This window comes from Amia ocellicauda, chromosome 3 (assembly GCF_036373705.1).
Source record: "Amia ocellicauda isolate fAmiCal2 chromosome 3, fAmiCal2.hap1, whole genome shotgun sequence".
Classification (NCBI taxonomy): Eukaryota; Metazoa; Chordata; class Actinopteri; order Amiiformes; family Amiidae; genus Amia; species Amia ocellicauda.
Window position 1 is genome coordinate 15,605,519 of NC_089852.1, and position 25,002 is coordinate 15,630,520.

Genomic DNA, 25,002 nt, shown 5'->3' on the forward strand with positions numbered 1-25,002 from the left:
ACATGAGGAATAGACTCTGTTGACAGGGATGAAGCATTGTCTTTGATAAGGGGGTCAATGAAAGTAAGACAGCATCACAATTTATGCTATTGCAGCATAATTTAAAGTTACTGTACATTAGCATACCTATGCTTTAATGTAAGTGTCAGCAAATTTCTGGCTAATTGTTGGTGACAGAGGCATGATAGTTTATTGACTTCCTTCAGGAACTAAGCAGGCTACAGCAGTGAGCCGTAAACAAATCAGGTTAAGTTATGTTTAGTCTATGATGATACATTCCTGCAGGCAAAAACCTTAAAGTAAGGGCATAGTATTTAGTGGAGATTATCAGCCTTTGTCTTTGTTAGTTTGTAGTACTCAGGGTGCACTGAGGCAAAACACCAAAAAGATAGTCGGCCTGTAGAGAGTGATGAATCATATGTCTGAAGACTGACAGCATGTCTGTGCAGATCCAAATCATAATGTTTAGAAGTAAGGTAGTAGTTAAGTTGTTTTTGTAATGACAAGGTCAAACAGATGTAAATAGTTGTACAAATTATCCAAATTATCTGATTTAAGGAACAATATGTTGATGTTAGAAAAAATAACTGTTTCCATAGAGCCACAATACTGTAGGTTTATAGGTCTTAACATCAACTGCTAAGCCAGGGAACTAATGGTAGTGTTGATAAATTAGACCCAGTAAATCAGTCAATTTGGTGATTAAGGCCTTGGGTTCAATGGAATCTAGAAGACTCTGTGGCTCTAGCCAATGAAGGAATGAAGGAATGAAGCTGTCCACACCAATGCCAGGTCTCTTTGAGATAAATAATGTATTTACTTTTGTCAATCACATGGCTTTTTCAGGCCCAATACCCTCCTAGCAAGACATTTCAAGAGAACAGAATGGTTCAGGAAAGACTTGGTGAGAGGACCTGCCTTAACATTGTCCTCTGAAACAACCAAGACATGATCTACCTGGTTCATAAGCCTTATTCTGTGAATTCATTAGTTCCACCACACAAGTGACTCTTGGCGTAACGACTGACAAAGTATGTGACGTCATTTTCACCTGCTCATGAGTGTTTCAAAGGTCTATTCATTGGGAATTCATCTGCTTTGCCAGCTGAATACATCACTTGTGGTTCATATTATCTCCCTAGACCCGCTCCCTTGGATGACACAGCTTGATGACCATCAGAGTAGCTAGAATGCGGGCACAGTGAGTAAATGCTATTGGCAGGGACACTACAATAAGCTTCTCAGGCTTTTGTCTCTTGTTATAAAAAAAAGAGGTGGGCAAAATCTTCACATTAAAAACCCAAGGGTGCTGGCTGTGCAGAAAACAGCATCAATTCTCCCTTTCTGCTGAGCAGCAAAGGAACTGCAAGATAACATTATGGGAAGCATTTAACAATCGCTGTTTTAGACTGCATGAAGCTCAAACACTGTGCAACAAAAAGTGTACCTCAATCGCTGTACACTGCAGAAAATCAAAGCAAATAACCAATTGGAATAGCTGGAGGATAGTTACGACTGGAAGTAACCAGAGGAATTGGGAGAGAAGAAATGATACATATCAACTGGGGATAAGCAGGTTTTCATGGGCCAATTATTTTTATACACAACAGAGAGGCATGATATACATTTACATTTCACTTCAGCAATGGTATGTGAACTGCAGGTATTATTTCAAATTATTTTGCCTCTGTGAGCTAAAGGCACGGGAGAAATGCTCGATCACATGTCAGAGTCAATTTAAAGGCTTCTAAATTCTCAGCGCTGTAACTGCCGTCCAGCGATAAGAAACGGAAATAAGAAAAGGAGAGAGAATGAAACTGCCCCAGGACACAAAGTGACAAAGGTGAAGATAAACAGACAAAAGCCAGTCGATACCAAGGCTCTTGTACTGTTTCAGCTTAAGCTATGTCCGTTGCGTATACTATGGCAAAGACTTCTGCACATTCATGTTGTACAAAAGGGATCTTAATAGAGGGAGCAAACAAGCTGTACACAAACCAGCCGATATAATACTGAACCATTTAACAGAGGAAAAATACACTCACTCAAGTATTAATATAAGTAGCATGGAAACTAATAGCGTAATTAATATGAACCCTTGCTCTTGTTTATAAACTGTATATGCTTGTAAAGGAGCAGATGTTAAATATGTTAGTCCATTAGAATTAAAAGTAGATCCTATCTGTTGTAGTAGCGCTGTAACCACAGTACCAATCTCAGGCACAGAGACTCAGCAGCAGTCAACAAAGGAATCAACACAATCATCACAGTCAGAGTCTCAAGGCTTTTCAGTCATTGCCAGAGTTGTCAAAAACTGTCATTGGCAGCACTTGTTTTATTCTGGGGGCTTTTATCTGTGTTTGGCTTTAATGTAACTCTACTTCACCTTTCAGGTACAACATTGTCAGTTAAAATACATACATAAATAAATAAATAAAAACAAGACAGGGGTCTGGACCAAATCAAATAATTGCCTTACATAAAAATAACTCATTTGTACCCTATCTTAGTATACTGTATTGTCAGAAGCCGACAGGGTACCGGTGTGTACTTTGTAATTAGTGAGTGGGTCAAAGTTTTTATTTGGTCTAGGCCTGGGTACCTTATAATGTAATTAATTATCAAATAACATATCTAAACAGGTCACTGTTTTGGAAGATGGGAATTGAGGTCCTTGCAGTCAAATGAACGTCTCTGGTATAATGATTCCCTGGACTGAAAAGTGTTTCTGTGGACAGCTCAAAGATATTTGTGAATCAGCTTAACAGACACGGACATGAATAATGAGAGTATACTGTGTGTGTAAATGGGAACTGTATTAAAATGGGTCTCTTGTTTGTATCCAGTATCCGGCTATATAATCTGATTTCAGTAGAATATCTGCCATTCTTTCACTCAAAGAAAAATATGTTATGTAAGCATAAAACTGGTACACTTTGATTGCTGGGTACACTACAGACCAAGGTCAGAAAGCCCTGATCCATCACAAATATTGGTGTTTATGTTTCTGCCTGTAACATTTTAACAACCCATTATACAGTATAGACCTTGTTCTGAAATTGTGCTGCAAGCATCAAAGTGCATATTTAGAAGAAAGGTCAGTAATAAAGTAAATAAGGGTACAAAAACATTCACAGGTATTGAATGCAGAGGTTAAAATCACAACCCACTGTGCAAAATGGAAGACACAAAATCTTACATGACAGATATTTATTTTCTTGATTACTATTAATGCATTAGATTAATTATTGCAAAACCCTGGGTTTGGAATCAAACAATAGACAAAGAAGGATAGTACTTTTAAGAAAGTATTGCTCAGTCGAAATAAACCATGTGTTCTTCTATCTAGACAAAATGTCAACTGTATTATTGAGTTCCAGATACCAAAAGTAATCCATATGTGTAACATGGCCCACAGTGCACACGAAATTGTTATAATGACTTCACCCCTCTACACTGCAGAGTGTTCTACCACGCGGTATCAGGGGACCTGTCTATGGCATGGCATGTTTGTCACTCCTTCGGGGCCATGCAAATCAGGCACTCATAGGTGTGCTTAAGAATTAGACCCAGGTCTGACGACACTCGCTAAAATGGCAGCATCACTCGGATCACTGAGAATGCCGCTTTTCAATCACAGAGGCCGAGAGCGGGATTTTAGATGATGAGAAAATAGCAAGGCTCGTAGTGAACATGACACCCTTATGTTAACTTCACTCCCATAGACTAAGAACACTGAAATCCCCTGCTTCTTTTGGCATAGCAGGATGGTCACTCATTTGGGACTGTAAGGATCAGGAGCTCAGAGAATGTGGCTTCAATCTGAGAGGAGTCTGAGGACACATGATACATATGGCCGACATCATCACCACATTCACAAGATCAACATGTCACTTTTGATGGTGGCAGGAGCCCCAGACTACTGACGGCAGCAGAGCCTCCCCTCTGTTTATCCTGACAATTACATATTTAATCTAAATATTGTCTCAGCTTATTCTCTTTCTACAGATGTTATATCTGTGATTCAAAAGATGGAATTGGAGATACAGTCTTTATAAGATATTGTGGGGCCCAGAGATGTATAATTAAGTGTAAGAGCAGTTAAGAAAGTGAAAGCTTGATTGAAGCAGGGAAACAGAAGAGCCTGTGGCACTGCAGGACCTAAGACTGAGAGACCTGCCTTCATAGGCTGAACAGGTAAAGTGTTGTGTTATGGATTGTGTTTGATTGTGTGAAGTTTCAAAATGGTCTGATGCAAACCCTGGCCCTAGGGTGAAAAGTCAAGATTTGACTGACCCAAAGCCCCAATGTAGGCAATTTGTTTCCTGAGAAAATCCAAAGCTTTGGATTTAGTATAAATATAAATATATACCAGTTTCACACATTTTATTTTAAGCATTGTGGTTCAGTACTTCATATATATGGTGGATTAAACAAAAACAAAAATCAATGATATATTTTGAACACTGAGTTAGCTTACAACAAATCAAAACTGATTGAACCCAGTTTAAACAAGTTGTGTCACCTAAAGATGTCGAAATCAATACATACACACAATTATTTGTTCGTGGTAAAACATGAATTTATGTTGTAATACTTGGAAAACGTAATTGCATAACACACAAAAATAGGCAGTGAGAATAATTCAAGTCCAAGTTATGCCAAGTAAGTATAAGCTCTTCCCCACAGAAATAGCAAAAACAGGATTTAAAAATGTAATGGTACAGCAAGCTGGTAATTGCCTGCAGGATCAGATCAGCAAAGTTACACTTGGTCCCTCCTGCTTGGTTTCATATGTGCTGTGTGGCTCTCAGCTCCTCTATGCTCCTCTATGCTCTGTCTGGGTGAGTAGTTGTGTGTGTGATTTGCGATGTGTGGTTTATGATCCTGGCAGGTTGAGACTAAACCATTTCTAAAGTTCCAGAACACACAGTGTTTGAGGTCTGTGCACCAGCTGTCTCTGTAACCATATTTAATTGCTGACTTGAATGTTGGGAACACATGAATGAGAGCTGTTACATCACACTTTTCTGCATAACCTTCTCCCATTCATAAATTGTACATGAAATATATATGATTGACATTAACAAAAAAACATAATAATAATAAACCAATTCCAGTGGAGATTAATAGATCATCATCGCAAACATCTAAATAAATATTTCCTTTTCAAATGTTTTGGGCATCAATAGAATAGGATAGAATATTCGATAATATAAACAGATACAGGGATATCTTGATAACAAACCTAAATTACATGTGGAATAATCTGGAATAAAGGAAAACAAAAGTTCTCTCAAACCACAATTAAAACATTTCCTCAATATGATACAGAATGTTAACAACTAAAGTTTCTATAAAGCATTCATTAAACATTTTATTTATTGGAAGTTTTTATTTTCCAAAGGGAACCATCTTAATAATTAAATAACTTTGAAATATTGAAATGAAGTACCAGGATACCTGGGGCAGATCATTTGATTATTTACACTTTATCATTCTCTGTGTAAGAGGTGCTTATCTGTTTTATGTGGTAACTTTCAGGTCCTTTTTTTTGGTGTCAATCCAAAAGCTGCCAAAGCCACATCACAGTGTAACTGGCAATAATATGCATCTCTCTAGCCCTTCTGTTCTATGAATCTGTGAAGCAATCAGGTGTATTAAAATGTTCATAGGAATAAATGAACTTAAATGAATGATATAGTATCATCTGAAGGTTCTGTGTTTCATAACCAACATTTCTGTACCTTTGAAATATTAATGCATGAATCAGCTAGGAATATGCATGTTGGGCCATCTTCAAATGAAATGAATACTGAATTCAAAATGACTCAAATAGTAAATGGCATGAAGCAATCTTCAATGATAATGGGCCTTCATTTTATCTGCACAGACAGAATATGATCTAAGCAGGTATTTTAAATCGGCATGATCATCATATAAATCCCTTATTTCTTGTGCTTGACAGAATCTGTATTGCCCCTTATTGATGCAGCTCTCATTGAAACAAAAGATCTCCCCATTTTCAGTAAAGTACACATTTAAAGTTCTCTGAATATCAGCTCACTTTACTGGCCCTAAAACCTGTAAACCTACTGTATATGGATTTCAGTTGCTCTGCTTGATCTCTTATGAAAGGCAATCTTGGCAGGTTTAGGATTGAGTGGGCTTGCAAAAAAAGGAAAAGAAAAGCGGATTTGTGAAATAATACAAATATTCTAAATATACTGTTTCTAACACAGAGCCAAGAAAAGAACATGGCAGGAGGCAAACTGAGGACTGATGTAATCAACTTTAAACTTAGTTTTACTAAAGTTGACATTTAATACACGAGATGTTTCAGGAACACATTTGGCTTACACATTTAATTCTAATTTAATCACATTATTTTTCAGTTTTCCTCATGAAAACTCACCAAAACTCTTGAAACAATCTTGGATTTATGGCATTTCAAATCAAGTATTATATATAGGAACAAGGTAGGAGTTCTGGAGTTTAATATGTTTCTGAAGGAGTATGGTCTTATGTTTTTGTATGGGATGAAAATAAGATTATATACAGAATTTATTCAACTAAAATGTAAAAAATATACAAGCACATTGTCATAGGGGTATATATATGTATAGGAGCCTTTTTTAAAGTCCATGAGGCAATATGCATTACTTATTATTACCTTAAGTTATTTTAATCCATTCCTTGTGGTAACTGTATTCAATCAGACACACCACCATGCCTAAGTAGCCGTGAAATGCGGAGGACTCTTCAACTCTTTTAATAAGGTTAAATACTAATCTTGTAAACCACAACCATAAAACATCAGCTGAAAGCACAGTTACTGAACTTTAATACAAGAAAGAGTCTAATGTACAGTGCATTGCAAAAGTATGCCTTGCCATTTTTCCTATTTGCATTACAACCTGTAATTAAAATAGATTTTTATTCTGATTTCATGTAATGTACATACACAAAATAGTCCAAATTGGTGAAGTGAAATTTAAAAAATAACTTGTTTTAAAAAACAAAAAATGGAAAAGTGGTGCATGCATATGTATTCACCCCCCCCATAGACAATACTTTGTTTCTTTCTTATTTCTTGTTTGTTTCACAATAGAAATATTTTGCATCTTCAAAATAGTAGGCATGTTGTGTAAATCAAATGATACAAACCCCCAAAAAATCTATTTTAATTCCAAGTTGTAATGCAACAAAATAGGAAAAATACCAAGTGGGGTGAATACTTTTGCAAGCCACTGTACACCTAACATTTTCAATTACTGAAAAAGGGGTCTGTATAACTAAATTGCATTGCAACTGACCATTACAAGGTTACAGAAAACCCTATGATGATGACAGCAAACTAATGACCATTGTTGCCCATCACACCAGAATAACACCTCCAGCACAATTAGCATTGTGCTGATATGTTTATGTCAGCCCATGAGGAACAGAGATTAAATACAATCCTATTCATATTCTGCTGTTAATCAGCAACTGGTGCTACCACCCTTTAGGATTAATTAATATTTTGTGCATCATGAAAATTTGCTTATGACAACAGTGATTCAGATTTTCTGTTCATACGGTTATAGTTCCCAGCATTTTTACATTCTCTCAGGAAGTATATCAATGTTGATGGTTTGACAGTAATGTGCTCTCCCTGTGCTCTACACTTGGAGAAGTCTTTTAGGTTAGAGAGGTACTCTCCTGCCTAAAAGCTTGGAATCAAGTTCCCCTATGCCAACTTAACTGACAACTTGCACACTGGCTGTACAGCTTTCCCCGAATAAGTAGCACACTTAGGACTGCCATTATATTTATGAGACAAAGTCCCTATTAATATCTTCAGCATAGTTTTGAATGGAGATCGTTTGCTGTTCAAAGATATTAGCAGTCCGTGGCGCAGAATGAACAGTGATCTCCATTTCAACAGTCAGAACATCCAGGATTTCTTCATTTTCATTCAGTTTCCATCATTTTGTGTATTTTTGTTGCGTGCCAGTTAAGGAGAGGAGATCAGTCAAATCACTTTGGACTTCCATAATCAGAGAGGTGAGGAGGGGCACATTAATGAACAGGACAATGCAGGGGACCAAAAACCATCCTGGAGGTTTGCTGGGACTGTTAGCCATACAACGTCATCCTCTCCCTCTCCAATTGGATCTCTCTATCCAGGCCATGCAAATGGCTGTGTGTAGGGCAGGGATTGTTTTGCTCTGCCATGAGGACTAATGATTCGCTCTAATAAGCAGGAATTAATCTCCAGGGACAGCTATGCAGCGGCCGCCTGGCAGAAAAGGGATAATAATAGAAACCCGCTTTCATGAAAATCTAGCGGCTTGGCGGTATTCTTAGATAATATACTGTGTCAACGTTTCTGAGGGGGCCTGTAGGTCAGCTTCCTCTGCAAATGTCTGCAATTGTGCTTTGTTTGTTTATCACTATACAGATATATCAGTACAAATAATTCTACTCAAAGATTTTGTGTACACTACTTACACATCTAACAGTCCTTGACCAACACTAGCTTGCATAAATCTGAGTAAATATAGTTTGGCTTTAAGAAATTTAACTTCTCCAGAAATGTGGATATCCTTGACATGCTCAAATGATGTCCTTTTTCTGTAATAATCATGAGTGTTAAAGGATTACTCAATATGTTATAAAGCTTAAAGTGCTATACATTCTTTTTCCGTGCCTGTTGTAGAGTAGTGAAGGCTTCTAAAACACACAGAAGGTCTGCTGGCTGGCTGGCTCTGGGCTAATCCCTGTGTTAGGCCTCCAGTCTAAACCAATGAAAGCTCATCCAACCTTACAGTGTGTTTGTACTTAGAAACAAATTTCTTCAGCAACCAGGCATCCAATATCCAGAACCAAGACCTGCTCGCTGCTGCAGCAGAATAGATCAGGGTTATTGAGATGACTTGTTCTAGTCAATTTACCTGCAGCTGAGAGGATCATCACATGGTGGGGGTGGTGGGGTATGTCCCTTTACAAATTATCTAGTTTTCTAGTTCTGTATTGACTGTCCCTCTCTATATGATTGGTCTGGGTTAGACTGTGAATTGAAAGTATAGGAAATTGAATGTATGAAGACAAAATTACATACAATCCTTTAGTAAAAGAACTGATACTGACAGCTGAATTAAATTAAATACAGTTTTTAAGTGTATCAATGATGAGCAATTATGAGTCAGTAGTCTATCAAAATATAGGTGGAGATTCACCACAATGATCGGCTGAAGTATGTTGAATTCTTGGGAGTCCATTCTAGTTTGCCATCAGTTTTTTTGTGTGTGTTCAGCACCTCTTTTGTCATTCACTTTTATTGCATTTGATTGCATTGCCTGCTGCGGATTTACTGGGTTATATAAGGTTTTCAATCGACAAACTCTGTTTGAGTGTTACATTCTGATTTACTCTGGGCCTCTGCAGTGCTAGATTCACCCATGAGGTACCTTAGCACGGTTTCCTCAGACACCTGGGATGTCAGCTCATGAACTATGTCAGATTCCCATTAGCCTGACTCATGCCTTCCTACAGGAGAACCGTGGCACAAAGACGATTATTGATTGTGTGGTTCCAGGCTATTATCATGTCACTGCAAACTTGATTTGTGTACCTTGACATCTCTAGCTTGAAGCCAGAGTAATACCACCAGCAACTAAGAGAAGAGTGCAGATTACAGTGGCCACTAATTATATGAAATAACAATTAAGATAATTATCAGTTTTAAGTGATTCTAATGTTTTCATTTACTGTGTTTACTTGACTTTTATTTGTCCCAGGGAACACCAGGGGTCAAGTTATTGAACATAAGAACATAAGAAAGTTTACAAACGAGAGGAGGCCATTCGACCCATCGTGCTCGTTTGGTGTCCATTAATAACGGAGTGATCCAAGGATCCTATCCAGTCTATTTTTAAATGTTCCCAAACTTTCAGCGTCTACCACATCGCTGGGGAGTTTGTTCCAGATTGTGACTATTCTCTGTGTAAAGAAGTGTCTCCTGTTTTCCGTTTTGAATGCCTTGGAGCCCAATTTCCATTTATGTCCCCGGGTCCGTGTGTCCCTGCTGATCTGGAAAAGCTCCTCTGGTTTGATGTGGTCGATACCTTTCATGATTTTGAAGACTTGAATCAAGTCCCCACGTAGTCTCCTCTGTTCCAGGGTGAAAAGGTTCAGTTCCCTCAGTCTCTCAGTAGGACATTCCCTTCAGACCTGGAATAAGTCTGGTTGCTCTCCTCTGAACTGCCTCTAGAGCAGCGATATCTTTCTTGAAGTGTGGAGCCCAGAACTGTACACAGTATCCAGATGAGGTCTAACTAGTGCATTGTACAGTCTGAACATTACTGCCCTTGTTCTCAATTCTACACTTTTGACAATATACCCTAACATCCTGTTTGCCTTTTTTATTGCTTCCCCACATTGCTTGGATGGAGAAAGTGAGGAGTCCACATAGACTCCTAGGTCTTTCTCATGCGTTACTTCATCTAGTTATGTTCCTCCCTTAGTGTAATTATAGTGGACATTTTTGTTACCTGCATGTATTACCTTGCATTTCCACATTGAATTTCATTTGCCAGGTGTCGGCCCACAACTGAATATTATCTAAGTCCCTTTGAATAGCCTGTGCTGCCAAGATTGTATCTGCTGAGCCACCTATTTTAGTATCATCTGCTAATTTGACAAGTTTGCTAACTATCCCAGAGTCCAGATCATTAATATAGATTAGAAAAAGCACAGGCCCTAGTACTGATCCATGTGGAACTCCACTAACAACCTCACTCCAGTTAGAAGCAACTCCTCTAATCGACACCTTCTGCTTCCTATACATCAACCAGTTCATAATCCATCTACTTACATTACCCTGAATGCCTACAGCTTCCAATTTGAGGATCATTCTTTGGTGTGGAACCTTATCAAAAGCTTTTTGGAAATCTAAGTATATCATATCATATGCTTTCACGTGATCTACAGCTGCAGTTGCATGTTCAAAAAATTCTAATAAATTAGTAAGACATGATCTGCCTCATCTAAACCCATGTTGTCTATCTCCAAGAATATGGTTTTCATTACGATGCTCCTCTATTTTCTGTCTAATCATTTTTTCCAACATTTTACAAGTGATGCAGGTGAGACTGATTGGTCTGTAATTTCCTGGCTCAGTTTTGTCCTCTTTCTTGTGGATTGGTATGACATTTGCTGTCTTCCAGTCAGTTGGCACATCCCCTGTTCTAAGTGTCATTTGGAATATTTGAGTTAGCGGCCTATAAATAATTTCCCTCATTTCTTTAAGTACTGTTGGATTCTTTAAGTACTGTTGGATCTAGCCAGCAACTAATCATTAAACAACTAATCTTAATCACTTCCTAAGCCATTCAAATCACTTAAATGTACAGAGACATACATTGACTGTGGGATCTGGCATTGAGCACATCCAAAACAAAGCTCAGAGAACAGTGCAAAAGTAAACCACTGTTATCTTTCGAGTTAGAAGCACTGACAAACGGGGAGGGGTTTCAGCACACATCCACTGGAACGTATCAAAGACATTTGTCTATCAAAGGTGCCTTTGGCTCCTGTGCCCGTCACTCAAACAGGACCCTTCCACTTCCTGTTTGTATAAAACGTGACGTCTGCACAGAAACGTCCTCTTTTTGCCCTTCGCCTTGGTTCGACAAGACAGGTGAGAGCCTCTGTGTTTGTGAATAAAAAACAGAAACTACTTTTTTCGGCTGGCTGGTAGTAAAAATAGTACAATAGTGTTTTGTACAGTCCATGCCACAGAAGTCCGTCGACACCCGGCTCAATTCAGCTTTTTACATATGACTACTAGTCGTTTAATATTATTATTATTATTATTATTATAATTATTATTATTATTATTATTATTATTCAGACTAGTTTGCTGTGTTGTTTTTTCTCCACAGGACTTTTTCCTCCACAGTGAGAGCGTACATAGCGGCAGTAATAGCTGAGGCCGGCCGCCCAGCCTAAGCCTCGGTCTGTTGTAAGAGGGGCTCCTAGCTTGGCTGTGGCTGTAGGAGGTCTCACTCTTCAAGTTTTCTGGATTGAGTTCTGCTGTGCTCACTCATCCGTGGTAGTGGTCCTTGCGTGTTAAGCCCCGTTTCGGCTGGTGGTTTTACTACCGCGAGCCCTCCAGATCACAAACAGCACGGCGCCCAGTGTCCCCGGTACCCCCCCGGCATCCGTGGTGTGGCTACTTCGCGTCAAAAGAGAGAAGAGCTGTCTTGTGCCAACTCAGCAGGCACAGTTCCTTGGACTGCACCTCAATTCCATCGCCATGCTGTCCACACGGGTGCCAAAGAGAGTTGCCTCCATAAACGTGTCTCTTCCATGAACAGGCAGGGAGGTCTCCGGTTGCACACACTATATAGTCTACCGCATTGTCTGCTTCTATGGATGCAGCGTCAGCTGCCCTCCATCAGAGCAGCCCTCATTTCCAACATGGCGGCGGACCTCCTTTCTCCGGGAGGCCCCCCAGTGTGAGAATGGCGCCTCCACCTGCTAGTGATTGAGCAGCTTTGGATCCGCTATGGCAGGGCAGAGGTGGACCTCCTTGCATCGGCGGAGTCCACACATTGTCCACTATGGTTCGCCGTTCAGGACCAGTCAGAGACCCTAGGGATCGACGCGCTATCCCACACATGGCCACGGTGTCTCCTCTATGCATTCTCACCATTCCCTCTTCTTCCAGTAAATCTGGAAAAGATCATGAGTGACAATTCTGCTGGTACCACCTTGTTGGCCCTGCAGACTGTGGTTTGCAGACCTGGTTTCCCTCTTGGACGTAGAGCCTTAGCAGATTCCCCTGCGGGCGCCCTTGTTGTCTCAGGTGCAGGGCACACTTTGGCATCCCAACCCGGGCCTGCTCCAGCTCTGGGCTTGGCCCCTGAGCGGGATCGCCTGATGGCTTGGGGCTTGACGCAATAGTGGCTACTATTCGGTCGGCAAGAGCTCCCTCTATGAGGTCGCAGTACTCCTACCACTGGCAGACTTTTCAAACTTGGTGTCAGCAGAAGTCTCATGACCCAGGTAATTACCATATAGGTGCAATTCCTGCAGGAGCTGTTGGACCAGGGCAAGTCCCCATCCACGCTCAAGGTTTATTTGGCTGCCATCTCCTCATGTCATGTCAGAATTGATGGTGACCCTCCGGTCTCCAGTTTTGGCGGCGCAGATTCTGAAAGGTGCGTGCAGGCTGCGGTCTTCCCGCATCCCTTCCCTGCCCACATGGCGCCTTGATGTAGTGCCCGTTTGAGCCCTTGCAATCAGTTGAACTCAGATTAGCGTCACTGCAGACGGCGTTTTTGTTGGCAATCACGTCTGTTACCCACCCTGTCCCTTCACCCTTCGTGTGTCTGTTTTGCGGGAGATGGTTCCAGGGTTGAAACGCTGAAACCCCTCCCCCTTGGGCAGTGCTTCTTTTCTCAGATAACCACTGTTGCATTCACAACCTATAGTTTTTTCCAGGGCTAGTATAAGGAAATATTGGCCTGTGGAAAACAATAAACAATTATTTAATCAAGACTGAGACATGTCATTCTTCTCATTACTGACAATAAATAGTCATGTGTCAGGTTTCAAAATGGTTTACATTTATTTTTTTATATAAAGATAATGATGATGATTAATTCAAGCAACAATTAATAGATCAGAAGGGTTATTCAGTATAACTCAACCTGTAGCCTGAGGCAATTAACAACCATAAAAACTGAAAACAAGCATCGTGCATTGCATTGTGTGTTGCCTTTAACATCATACTGGGTTAAAACTGGATGAGGGTATGGTTATGCTCTTCAATAATCAACCCCGAAGGAGAGTGCCTTCACTTAAGAAATGGTACCAAGATGATGTAACCTTGTGTAAAGCAGTGTACAAAAGGATCTCAAGTATGAACAGTCATTTACCGGCTGGAAGTAACTTGTCTTGTGATGAGAAAAGACATGAGAGAGATGGGACGGATTACACACCCCAAAGAGAAGATTTTTTCTTTTAACAGTTTTGTGTGTGTGTGTGTGTGTGTGTGTGCGTGCGTGTGTGTGTGTTGTTTTTCAAAACAGTCGGCACAGAGAAGAATGGAATAATTGCACCTTGTCCGCATGAAAGCATATAATTTGAAAAACCTGATTATGCCTTGGATCCCATGCTCTGCAAAAGTAGTCATTATAGCACTGTTGAGGGAATTTTTGTTTTGTTTTGAAGCCAATCAGTTCCCCGTCCCTTCCGCCTGTGAAGCCATGTTGTTCTTGTCAGAAAATGTACACATCACTCATCTGTCATAGAAGAGATGCCTTTGTCAAATTTGCAGTGAAGCTCCTATTATAATCTGCAATGTATTTCCATTCGCCCATGCAGTTGTTTAATTAATGTTAATATTTAATCTTGACATTTCGCTGACAGATGATGTCACTTTTGTACAGACTGGAAGAGGTCGGTTGTTAATCCCAGGTACTTTTTAAAACTATTGAACAGGACCAAGGCAAAGCCCAAGAGGGCCCCATGCAGGAAATGCCAAAGCCTAGCCAGAAGAACAACGGCCATCTTTAATGCAGTTTTTGTTGTAAATTTACAACAAAATGCAGAATGCATGGTTAACATTAAACAGTTTATTTGAAAGTGCAAATCTGTGTAAATAATGTCACATTTTTGTTGTTTATCTGTTCTTAATCACTTTCTAGGAGAATTCTAGCTACATCAGTAGATACCATTCATACCCAGCTCCCCCGTGATAGCTTGCCATATACTTAATTAATTGCTCTGTTGTATAGTTTTTCGTGGTGATAAGCTTTTCCATCAATGCACATCTTCCTCTTTTTCATTGGTCAATGTAATTTGTAAGGCACGTAAACTCGGACTGAATTGAACTTGTTTTGATTCCAAAATTGACGCATCACTGTCATATGACAATTACGGACACAAGGTGGGATAGGGAATGCATCATTGGATCCAGTGTGCAATTTACTTAAAATGGCAGCAAAAAGCACATATAAAATTATCTTAATCTGAAAAACAGCTAAATTTACAATTCTAGTTTCATGCATGTTTCTCAGCTTTGGGAATTCGGGCATTTAATATAAAAATGAAAATAACAGCAATTCTTGCATTTCCGCACGGTAACCTGCTTTTCTAGACACTGTTTATAACCAGAGTGCAGATTACCCTAAAGAAGACGCATGACATTGATGTACCCAGGAATAAATAATGACACCAGAGTTAGCCCTCCCATCTTCTCCAACATGCACTGAAATTCCTGTCATGTGAAGCCGGAATGGGTGAGTCACCTGGGCACCTGAGAGGAAATGGTGACTGCATAAAGTGCAAAAATTAAATGCCAAACTTTAAAGCCTGGGAGAACTTTCCAAAAAGTGCAGTCAGTGTTTTGCAGATTGATTGCAGTTGAGCTGGTACACACATGCTCCAGAGCAGACACACGTGACGTGCAAAGAAACGCACACAACCGGCTCATGCAAATCCTGACAAAGCTGGAGGCTGTGCATTAGAAATCCAGACCTCTTTAAGCAGCTGCCCTCTGCACATCTATCCAGCACAGCAGTGATGATAGAGGACTGTACACTATCCGAACTTGACCCCCCTGCTCCTTCAGCAGGAAAACACTGCGTGTGGGAGGATGAGTGTAGGTGGATTATGCAGGGGGGAAATAAATAAATAATAAAACATAGAAAAAGGATAAAGAGCTCCTGCAAAAATCATATATTTTAATAAGGGCAGTCCACTAGGGAAGACCAGCAGGAATTTTCATCAGCAAATGCTTCCCTTACTAACCTTGGAGAGAGAGAGAGAAATCAGAAAAATCGATACAGCTGAAAAGGAAAGAAAAGCGAAGATCTAAGGCTGGCATTTTCAGCAAAGACAGTAGTGGATTGTGGCATGAAGGATGAATGGACCGCTAATCTTTTTCAAACAGTGACAGGACATCGGCATCATCATTACATTTTGCTTCTCCGCACAAATTGCAAAAAAAAATGTTCCTACCCTCAAACTGTAAACGAATCTGTTGCTCGGATGTGCTGCGGACAGTAAGAACTTTTGCTATCAAAGGCAATCTATTTTCTTCTTCTTAAATAAAGCTAAACAGGACGCTGATAAAGAATACATCATTCCCAAAGGTGGAACTTCACAAATCAATTGTGTTATGTGGGCCATTTTTCTGCATTTAAAAAAGTTACTAGGAATAGTTCAAGTCCCTTGTTTTCTTTGTGCAAGTATACTGATTAGATTATTTTATTATTATTTTATCATTTTTGGGGGTTCAACTTTTGCCTCAGGTGAGATCCGATTGGGACTGCTAAATTCTTATCCAAATTCGCATTGTGCATTTCCAAGCAGAACAAATTGATCTTGCCTTTTGCTTTATTTGAACGGCTGCAGCGATACACAAGAATTGAGACATGGCATCTAGTGTTGAGGAAGCCTATGCGTTATGGCACCAGAAATGCTGACCAGTGTATCCAGATCCTAATTAGAAGGTTAAGCTGACAAACACAGCTTATTTATAAAGTGTCAAATTCATTGCATCCTCCCAGGCAGTGCTGCCCCTGAAGAGAAAACCACAGAACCAGGAGGTCTGGCGAATGAATCCGTAGATGAAAACAACTGATCTGGGGCTCAACTTCAAAGCCCTTTGTGTCATGGGGCAGAGCTATCTTGGACAATATTTCCCATCAACTACAGGATCTACAATGGCCAACTTTAACCTGTTTCTCAGGATGTGGGAGTTTTCCTCCAAAGTTACAGTCTCCCCTCCTTTTCCTTGGCTGGATCCTCACATGATCCAATATAAAAACAAAGACGATTTAATAAGGTTATTGAAATGAGGGTAATGGTATAATTTTGCCCAAAAGTATAATTACAGTAATTCATTCAGTTTGCCTTTAAAACTACTGCATCGTATTCTGTGACACCAGGATTTTAATGGGGACTGAACCTTTGTGGGCAGGGAAACCCGAGGGACTAGCTTAAAGAAGAACTAGCAGGAGCGTATAAGTAAAATTACAGATATAGATAATGTGAAGTAAAACAAGTAAAAAAATTGTGCAGAGTTACATTGATTATGCATTCAATGGGTAGATCATGCATAATTATCAATATTACATTTAGCATTTAAAATTATAATTTATTAATACCTTATGGGATATGAACAGAGACTTTATTGTATTATTAATGGCAAACAAATAAATAAAACAAATAGGAATGCGTTATGAGCCTTTTCGATTAAGTGATTGCAATGCAGCAGGACACAATTTGGCAATGGTGCAAATAATTCCCGATTAAAATGTTAATGTCTTTCTATTTAAAGGCTACTTTAAAATCCCATCCTGTCTCAGCATGGCCCTGTGAACATAGAGCCATACGGTCACACTACCATGCAGCATAATTATAACCCGATCTGCTGTGGGGAAGACAAGTCCTGTGCTCTTTAGATATAGTCTTTTCTGCATCCTGCAATACCAAAGAGCTCTCCTTTGGGGTATTTACAGTAGCCCCCATGATTATAATGAAAGTTACACTTTTAAGTTTTCAAAGTTATTAAAATCATAGAATGGAACAGAAAACTCACAAACACTTTAATTACACCCTCCTAAGTCCTACTAACACATTAATACTTATAAACCAATTATCAGGGGCATGACTAAAATACTTACTTACAATTAAAACCTGGAATAGCTTGGTTGGATAAATGTCCACTCCCATGTTTGCAATCACCTTCAAAATCACGCACCAAGTTAAGTGGCCTCCATCTGTGTTAAATTGGAGTGATTCACATGATTTCAGGATAAATTCAGCAGTTCCTGTAGGTTCCCTCTGCTGGCTAGTGCACTCAAAAGCAAACACTCTACCATGAGCACCACAGAGCTTTCAAAAGAAGTCCGGGACAAAGTTGTTGAAAAGCACAGATCAGGGAATTTGTTTAAAATAAATAAATAGCAAAGGCCTTGAATACAAAAAACAATGGTTTTAATTGAAATTAAAAGGTTAGTAAGTAACTGTATATAGCATTAATTCATAAACCGCTTAAGTGAAGATTCTATGAACTGTCAGATCTCCAGTTTAGATGTATCCTATATGTACATTTCTCACACTGTGTACTACATTTACATGATTCATCTTAAACGTTCATTTAGCTTAATATGTACCCTTAATTAGTAACAAAACTGGTGTGTTGTGTGATCTTTTGTTTTAACATCAGAACATAAGATATACTTACAAGTGTTGTATTTTTAAATGTATTTATGTTTGTAGTTCAATTCCATTATATGATATCATTAACTTTTCACACATTGAGAAATGTCTTAAAAATGTCACTTACAACTTCCCTTATACTAGTTACCATAAAAAGGTGCCTGGAGGCATCCTTATCATTCCCATTATGTTTTTCCGCCTGTACAAATTAACAGAAAGTCAATTTGTTATCTTTGTATTGCTTTATAAAGGTCATTTCAAACAGAAAACTTTCCAGGCAGCATTTGTTACTTGAACTTTATACACACAGGGAAAAGTGTTTTGAAAATGTAATCCACAGAAGGTTTAATCAGAATTGGCTGGGTACAAAAGCAAAACATAAAACAACCAAAGTCTTATTACTTCTTAAACCATTTGAAAAAGTTACCTTTGGCTCCTCAGAATAGCATTTATAATATATATTAAACATGTGGTGTTCACCTAGAAACCTTTTCATATTTGAAGTACATGCATGTGTTAGTACTGTTAGGATAGCACGAACAATCACCAGCAATATATCCTGCAATGACGTTACATGGCAAAGCTGCATTTCATTGTGTCCTTCATCTGCTATGAATCTGACACATAATAGATATAGATAATAGACACAATAGCAAAAAATAGATTGTTGGGTTTACTTGCCCCTTTACCTTGACATCTGTATGCAATACATTATGTATGTGTGTCCATTTTTTATTGGATTCCAACAGGAGACTATACTTTGCAGTTTGAGCAACTTGCTCGAGCATTGTGGTCAGCTCAATAGTATCACAATTCTTGCCTGCTGTTTACAGTAAAACTGGCCTGGATTCACATACATGAGGAAAAGGCAGCTGAGTTGGACATTGGATTCTGAAGATAGAAAAACAACTGTATGGTTCATACCAACAGCCTAACCCAAACAAAACAACTTATTGAAAGCATAACTACAGAGCACTGTTGTGTACATCAGCTTTTATGTAACCTGCTCAGCACATCTCATAACCACAACTATGGTGAAGGTGAACATTTTTTTCATTGGCCTCCCTTGGAAAGAACAAAGCAATCCCTGCTCTTAAGAAATGGGAATCTTTAGCATAACAACACAAATTCACAACTTCAGAGAGAACATTTATGAAGCAAAATTTGTTTTGACACAGGTTTATATTTGATAGATACATAAATAAATACAAATCCCAACTAGGCCATTTTTAAATTATTCACAATCTTATCACAATCTTTTATCCTCAATTGTTTGCCGTTGTGTATGAGAAATAGCTCCTAAAGCCACCAGGTTCTCCATAATTAAATACGAAGAGACCCAGGATTCCTGGAGGCATGGATAAACCTGCTGAAGAATACATTATTTAAAGCGTTATTTAGAAAAGGACTTTGAAGCTTCCGGTTTCCTGAGGGAATGTATTGGACGCAAAGATATTCAGAGGCATCAACCATTTAAGTGGTCTTCCATTGTTCTTTATACGCCACATGGAAAAAGCTATAATGCATTATTTTATAACATTCTATATGTATATATATATATATATATATATATATTATAACATTATTTCAAATATGTTTATCACAGTGTGGGTAGAATTGATAAAGCACGCTCAGCACGTCTTATTAAGGAATTTCTATTATTACTATATAGTGTCAGTCCAAGGTTTATGCACCTTCAAACAAAAAAACTACCTAAAAACTAATATATGTACACTACCGGTCAAAAGTTTTAGAACACCCCCATTCTTCCAGTTTTTATTGAAATTTAAGCAGTTGAAGTCCAATGAATAACCTGAAATGGTACAAAGGTACGTAGTAAAAAAAAAAAAGTTTAGGTTATCAAAAACTGAAAAATAGTGTACATTTCAGAGTTATAAACTGTTACTACACCCTCTTAAGCACTATTTGGCAGTGTTATGCGCAGCTCCTGTGCATAGAAGTTACACTGTATTCCTACAATGCACACAGCATTTGAAAGCTTATTCTCTTGGCTACCAGCGCGATCACTCAGTTTCGATCGGATTTCTAAATAGGCTTGTTTTGTTCAGAACAACCTAACGATTAATCCAGTATATATTATTTGAAGTTCTATCAAACACAGAAAACTTCAGATCCAATTATGTAAAATCATTGTGTATGATGTGGATAGTCTTGTTTTGATCAGTAGGCTGTCTGGTTCCAGAATATGTCATAATTGTCAATATTTACTGAGATTGTGTATTGCTACTCAGACCAAGTACCCCCGCACCTACCAGTAGTGTATGTTGCTTTTAAATGTGTTGATCACCATCTTGATCAACAGTTATCTGATTGCAGCAAGTTATGCCAGTGGGAAGATGTTTTGTCTAATTTTGTTTTAAACAAATTAACAGTCCTAATCTATGTGTTGGTTTTTTTCATTTATTTACATGGGTTGTCGTTGATTCAGTGTACTGATATATACCACTTTCTGTTCTATTCTGTTAATGTGGCTTTACATGTACTTACTGTTCTTACATGGTAAAAGCTATCACTTAATAATACAATACTCCTCCTAGTGTATTACAGTGAGTTACATTTAGTTTTATTGTAATTACTATGATTCACAGTGTAGTTGTATATTCCACTTTCTGTTCTTTTCTGTTAGTGTGGCTTTAAATTTACTTACATGGGATGTCTTGTAATTATATGGTAAAAGCTATCACTTTATAATACGGTACTCTTCCTAATGTATTACACTGAGTTACAATTTGTTTTATTGTAATTACTATGATTCATAATACTTTCACATATATCACTTGTTTATGTTTGTTTGAGTTTATTTGCATGGATTGTGTATTCTTATTGTCACCTTAAGTAATATTACAATTCCAAAACGTGACATTAGATTATTCTTCACAACATTTAGTGTTTAATGTTTGATATGGCAGCATATAAGGTGTATATACAATTATTTGCACACATTACAAAACAGGTTGAATTTTTGACATGTCTAAAGTTAATATTCAGAACATTGTACTGAGAGATGAGCACAAATCTAAACAAACAAGGAGTCTCTTGAGTTTTAACTTCACTGCTGCAACCTACTGGTCTGTATGTAATAGTGTAAGGTAAGATTGACTCAAATTCAAATCAGTAACCTTTGTAAGGACTTAAAATTCACTATCTTTATGTTCATAGATAAAGGGAAATGTATAATGTTGGTTAGCTGTGGGCCCATAAGCAGTAGTTTGTACAATTCTTCCTATCCTTATAGTCAGTGCATTCAGCTTGGATGCTTTGTGGCATGTATGTGCTGTAGCCAGCACAGCGAGATATTCTTCTCTGACACTGAAGTATTATTTTTTAGTCAAAACAGTAAGGATAGAAAAGCACTCATGGTCCTCAGCGATGCATTACCTAAATACATTCAGCTGACAATTTCTCACTGAATGCAAGACAATCCAGTAGTCAAGGGAGCTACAGTATAATTTTAAATGCAAGTCTGGCAAGTATTTTAATTTCTAACTGTCCAGTGGGTGAAAGTAACTCCCATGGACCAAAACGTGTGTGTGTGTGCGTGTGCGTGTGTGTGTGTGTGTGTGTGTGTGTGCGTGTGCGTGTGTGCCTGTGTGTGTGTGTATATGTGCCGTGTGCCTGTGTGAGGGGTGGTTGGATGAGGGGTTCTGTGTCAGTACTCTCTTGACTGTTTAAAAATGCGTACTGTACAGTTAGAAGTACTGGTCTGCACAAGCTGAATGATGCAATTCTAGAATAACAATGCCTGATTTACACAGTACCCGGCCAAACAATAACAGAGCTGCATTTCCATAATTGCACTTTCAAACTACAAAACAGAAAAAGTCAAATTTCACTTGCACAATAAAAGTTCATTAATGAAAATAACAGCTCTCTGCTTCTCAGCATTGTATGTTTATCAGTACAAACTTATTCAGTGGAGAGAATGCAGTGTTTTGCGCTGCTAACAGCACCTCACACAGAGTACATCTGCAGATGCTCGGACAATGGAATCTGCCTTATTTAGCAATGTCTGTTTGCAAGCTTATTACATGCTGTGGTCCTTTTAGCTGAAAAGAACTTATTACATCTTTGTGCTGTTCTTCCACACTGCGGCATATTGATTGACAGGCAAGTCTTCCTGCATTTAAGATGATTCTTTGTTACATGTCAAAGCACTCTAAAGGCAATACATTCAGGCCTATTATTTAGGATTATTTGCAGTTGCAACTGAAAAAGCCAGCATGATTGGAAAGTGGTGGGTGTCTTAGAAAATAATGCATTAAACTGGCTGAGGAGAATGCATCGGATAAAAACAACAATATATATATACACATCTCTGGAAAAAAGAGAACACGCCAAGGTCAGAAATCAATGTTAAGTGGTCTCTTAATTATTTCCAGAGCTGTATATATTTATTTTTTGTATTATTAATTATTATTATTATTTTGGTTGTTCTTGTTTGTTTAGAATCTGATATGTATCATTTCTATAACAACTGCACAATCCATCAATCATAAGAGACAAGGATTATAACAACTGGAAAGACAAATGCTGCTGCGAGACAGAAACAGACATCTTCATTCTTTAGAAAGGGCTTATTTCAACACTCCTGTGGTGAGAACCTATAATATTCTGATTGTTGTTTGAAATGAGTTACTAGTAATGAAAGCTGCATGGAATTAAGATGATTAATTTCTAATCAATTTGTTTTACAAATTCTAAATCTGAATGCTTACGGTGTTCTCTGCAATGACTGTATGCTGGAGCGATTGCTCATTTTGCTGTGTTATCAGTGATAAAATGTCAGCTCCCCCTACTGCCACCCTTTGAAGTAATAATTAAAATGTTTAGACTGAATTTGTGGAGACGCAGTAAGGCACTTTTTATGCTCTGCATGTCTTACCTTGACTGTAGGTTTTTTGATGGAGAATCCTCTGTACCATCCTGAAAAAAATGAATAAATAATACTTTACTGCCAGCAAAACATATGTATATATAACTTTATGAAGCAGAAATAAAACTGTTAGGTGTGCATTAATAACTAAAAATGTTTCCAGTCAATTCACAACCCAGACTTTCGCCTATCACTTAATCTATTTTCTCAACATTTCTTTTATTACCAAATCTCCTGTGTTACAATGTAATACAAATGCCAACATTTTAAATAAAGAAGACCATTGATTATTTCCCATATGCTTCTCAATATATTATACACACACACACAGTGTTAGAACAGTTAAAGACCCAACTGAAATAATTAATTAATTGAAATACAATAGTGCAATTCAGTACTGATCAGCAACTTTGGGGCGTGTGTTAATCAGCGAAACCATAAAACAAACACCTGCAATTTTAGTAGAAGTAAACTGAGAACAGAACACAGAAGGGAAAAGGAACAGAAAGATCTGAGAAATTCAGTGGGAAACTGTACTGACACTGTGTAAGGAAATATACGATTGGGAAGCACTGATAAAGGGATCATTACATTCACAATCTGTCCTAAGGGAAATGTGATTGAGGAGTCAGCTCAGGACTGTCACTTGACACCAGACATCCTGTTGCCGGATCACTCAGGGTGCTTGTAATTGTGAGATCCCACAAAGCATCCTTTGCATATATATTTAGATTAAATTTGGTTGCTTCAAAGATGTGGCTTTCAGCTATAGATAGCTTTTTGGGGAATTTTGGAAGTACAAAAGGCAAAGTAGTAAAAAGTCTTCTTACCCAATTCTATTTTGGGACATACAAAGTTCAGCGCTGCAGAGGCGTGAGTCAACACTGGGCAGAACAGTTGGCATTGCGTAGACCTGGCCATGATCAGCACAGTTTCTTGGAGGTATGTGTCAGATGTAATTATTAAACATCTAAAGGGCAGAGCTGAGAGTGAGTCCAGAAGTATTCGTTCTAACCAAGGCAGCCAGCTGAACCATACAGGCACACTGAAAGTCTAAGAGATTCACAATACTGCATCCAGACCTTATGCTGCCTATTAATACATTTGTATATATAACACACAGCATGTGCATGTAATACATATGTCTACAGTGATGTATGCATTATACAGTGAGCCATATTGGATTGTGACCCTCAGGAAATGGACATACCATATAGAAATTGTATTCGCTCTCTTACTCATCCAGTGAGTTGAAGCAGGAAGCTACAGAGCCCCACACGTTAAGGTGGCAAGCTCTGTAGCTCTTTCTCAGTTTCTGTCTTACTGAGCACTGCTTTTAATCATGAATAATATAACAGAACAGCGATCTTGTGAACATGTATACATCATCAACAAGTGGCTTTGTTGCTTAAGCATTTTGCCCCAGCTTTTAGTTTCACTCAGTCTGAAGCTGCTCACAGTGAGAATCCGCTGCGAATACTTGGCACTGTAGATCACATCATATGACATCTTGCATAAACCCTCTTTGGCTTTTCTGTGGGCAAAGTCACACAGCAGCTTGCATCAGAAGTAGTGCAGCAGAGCAGGACACTTAGATACAGGCGAAAATGTGAAAATTCTGAACACTATATTTCTCATCTTATTATTTATTAGGAAATCACTCCAGAGTGTTAAAGCCCACTGTTCACAACATGCGAATGTACTTCAGGCTAATAAACTGCACTGACATCATATAAAACTTGCAAAATTGTATTTGGTCTTCCCCCGTGGCCACCTCAGATGCAGTTCCAGTAACGAGACATGATACCAGTGTCACTCTGTGGCTATTTTAGAGGAGACAAAATCATTTTAACAACCTCGCCTCCTTGACTCTGTCCCGTGTA

At 38.5% G+C, this 25,002-nt stretch overlaps 1 protein-coding gene across 1 annotated transcript in view; it reads right to left on the bottom strand.

The window, feature by feature from the left end:
* Positions 1–25,002, bottom strand: part of dock3 (dedicator of cytokinesis 3) — a 326,247-nt gene that overhangs the window by 209,352 nt on the left and 91,893 nt on the right. The window contains exon 3 of the mRNA XM_066698297.1: positions 23,129–23,169. Coding sequence (XP_066554394.1) covers positions 23,129–23,169 — 41 coding nt within the window. The remainder of the gene's footprint in view (positions 1–23,128; positions 23,170–25,002) is intronic.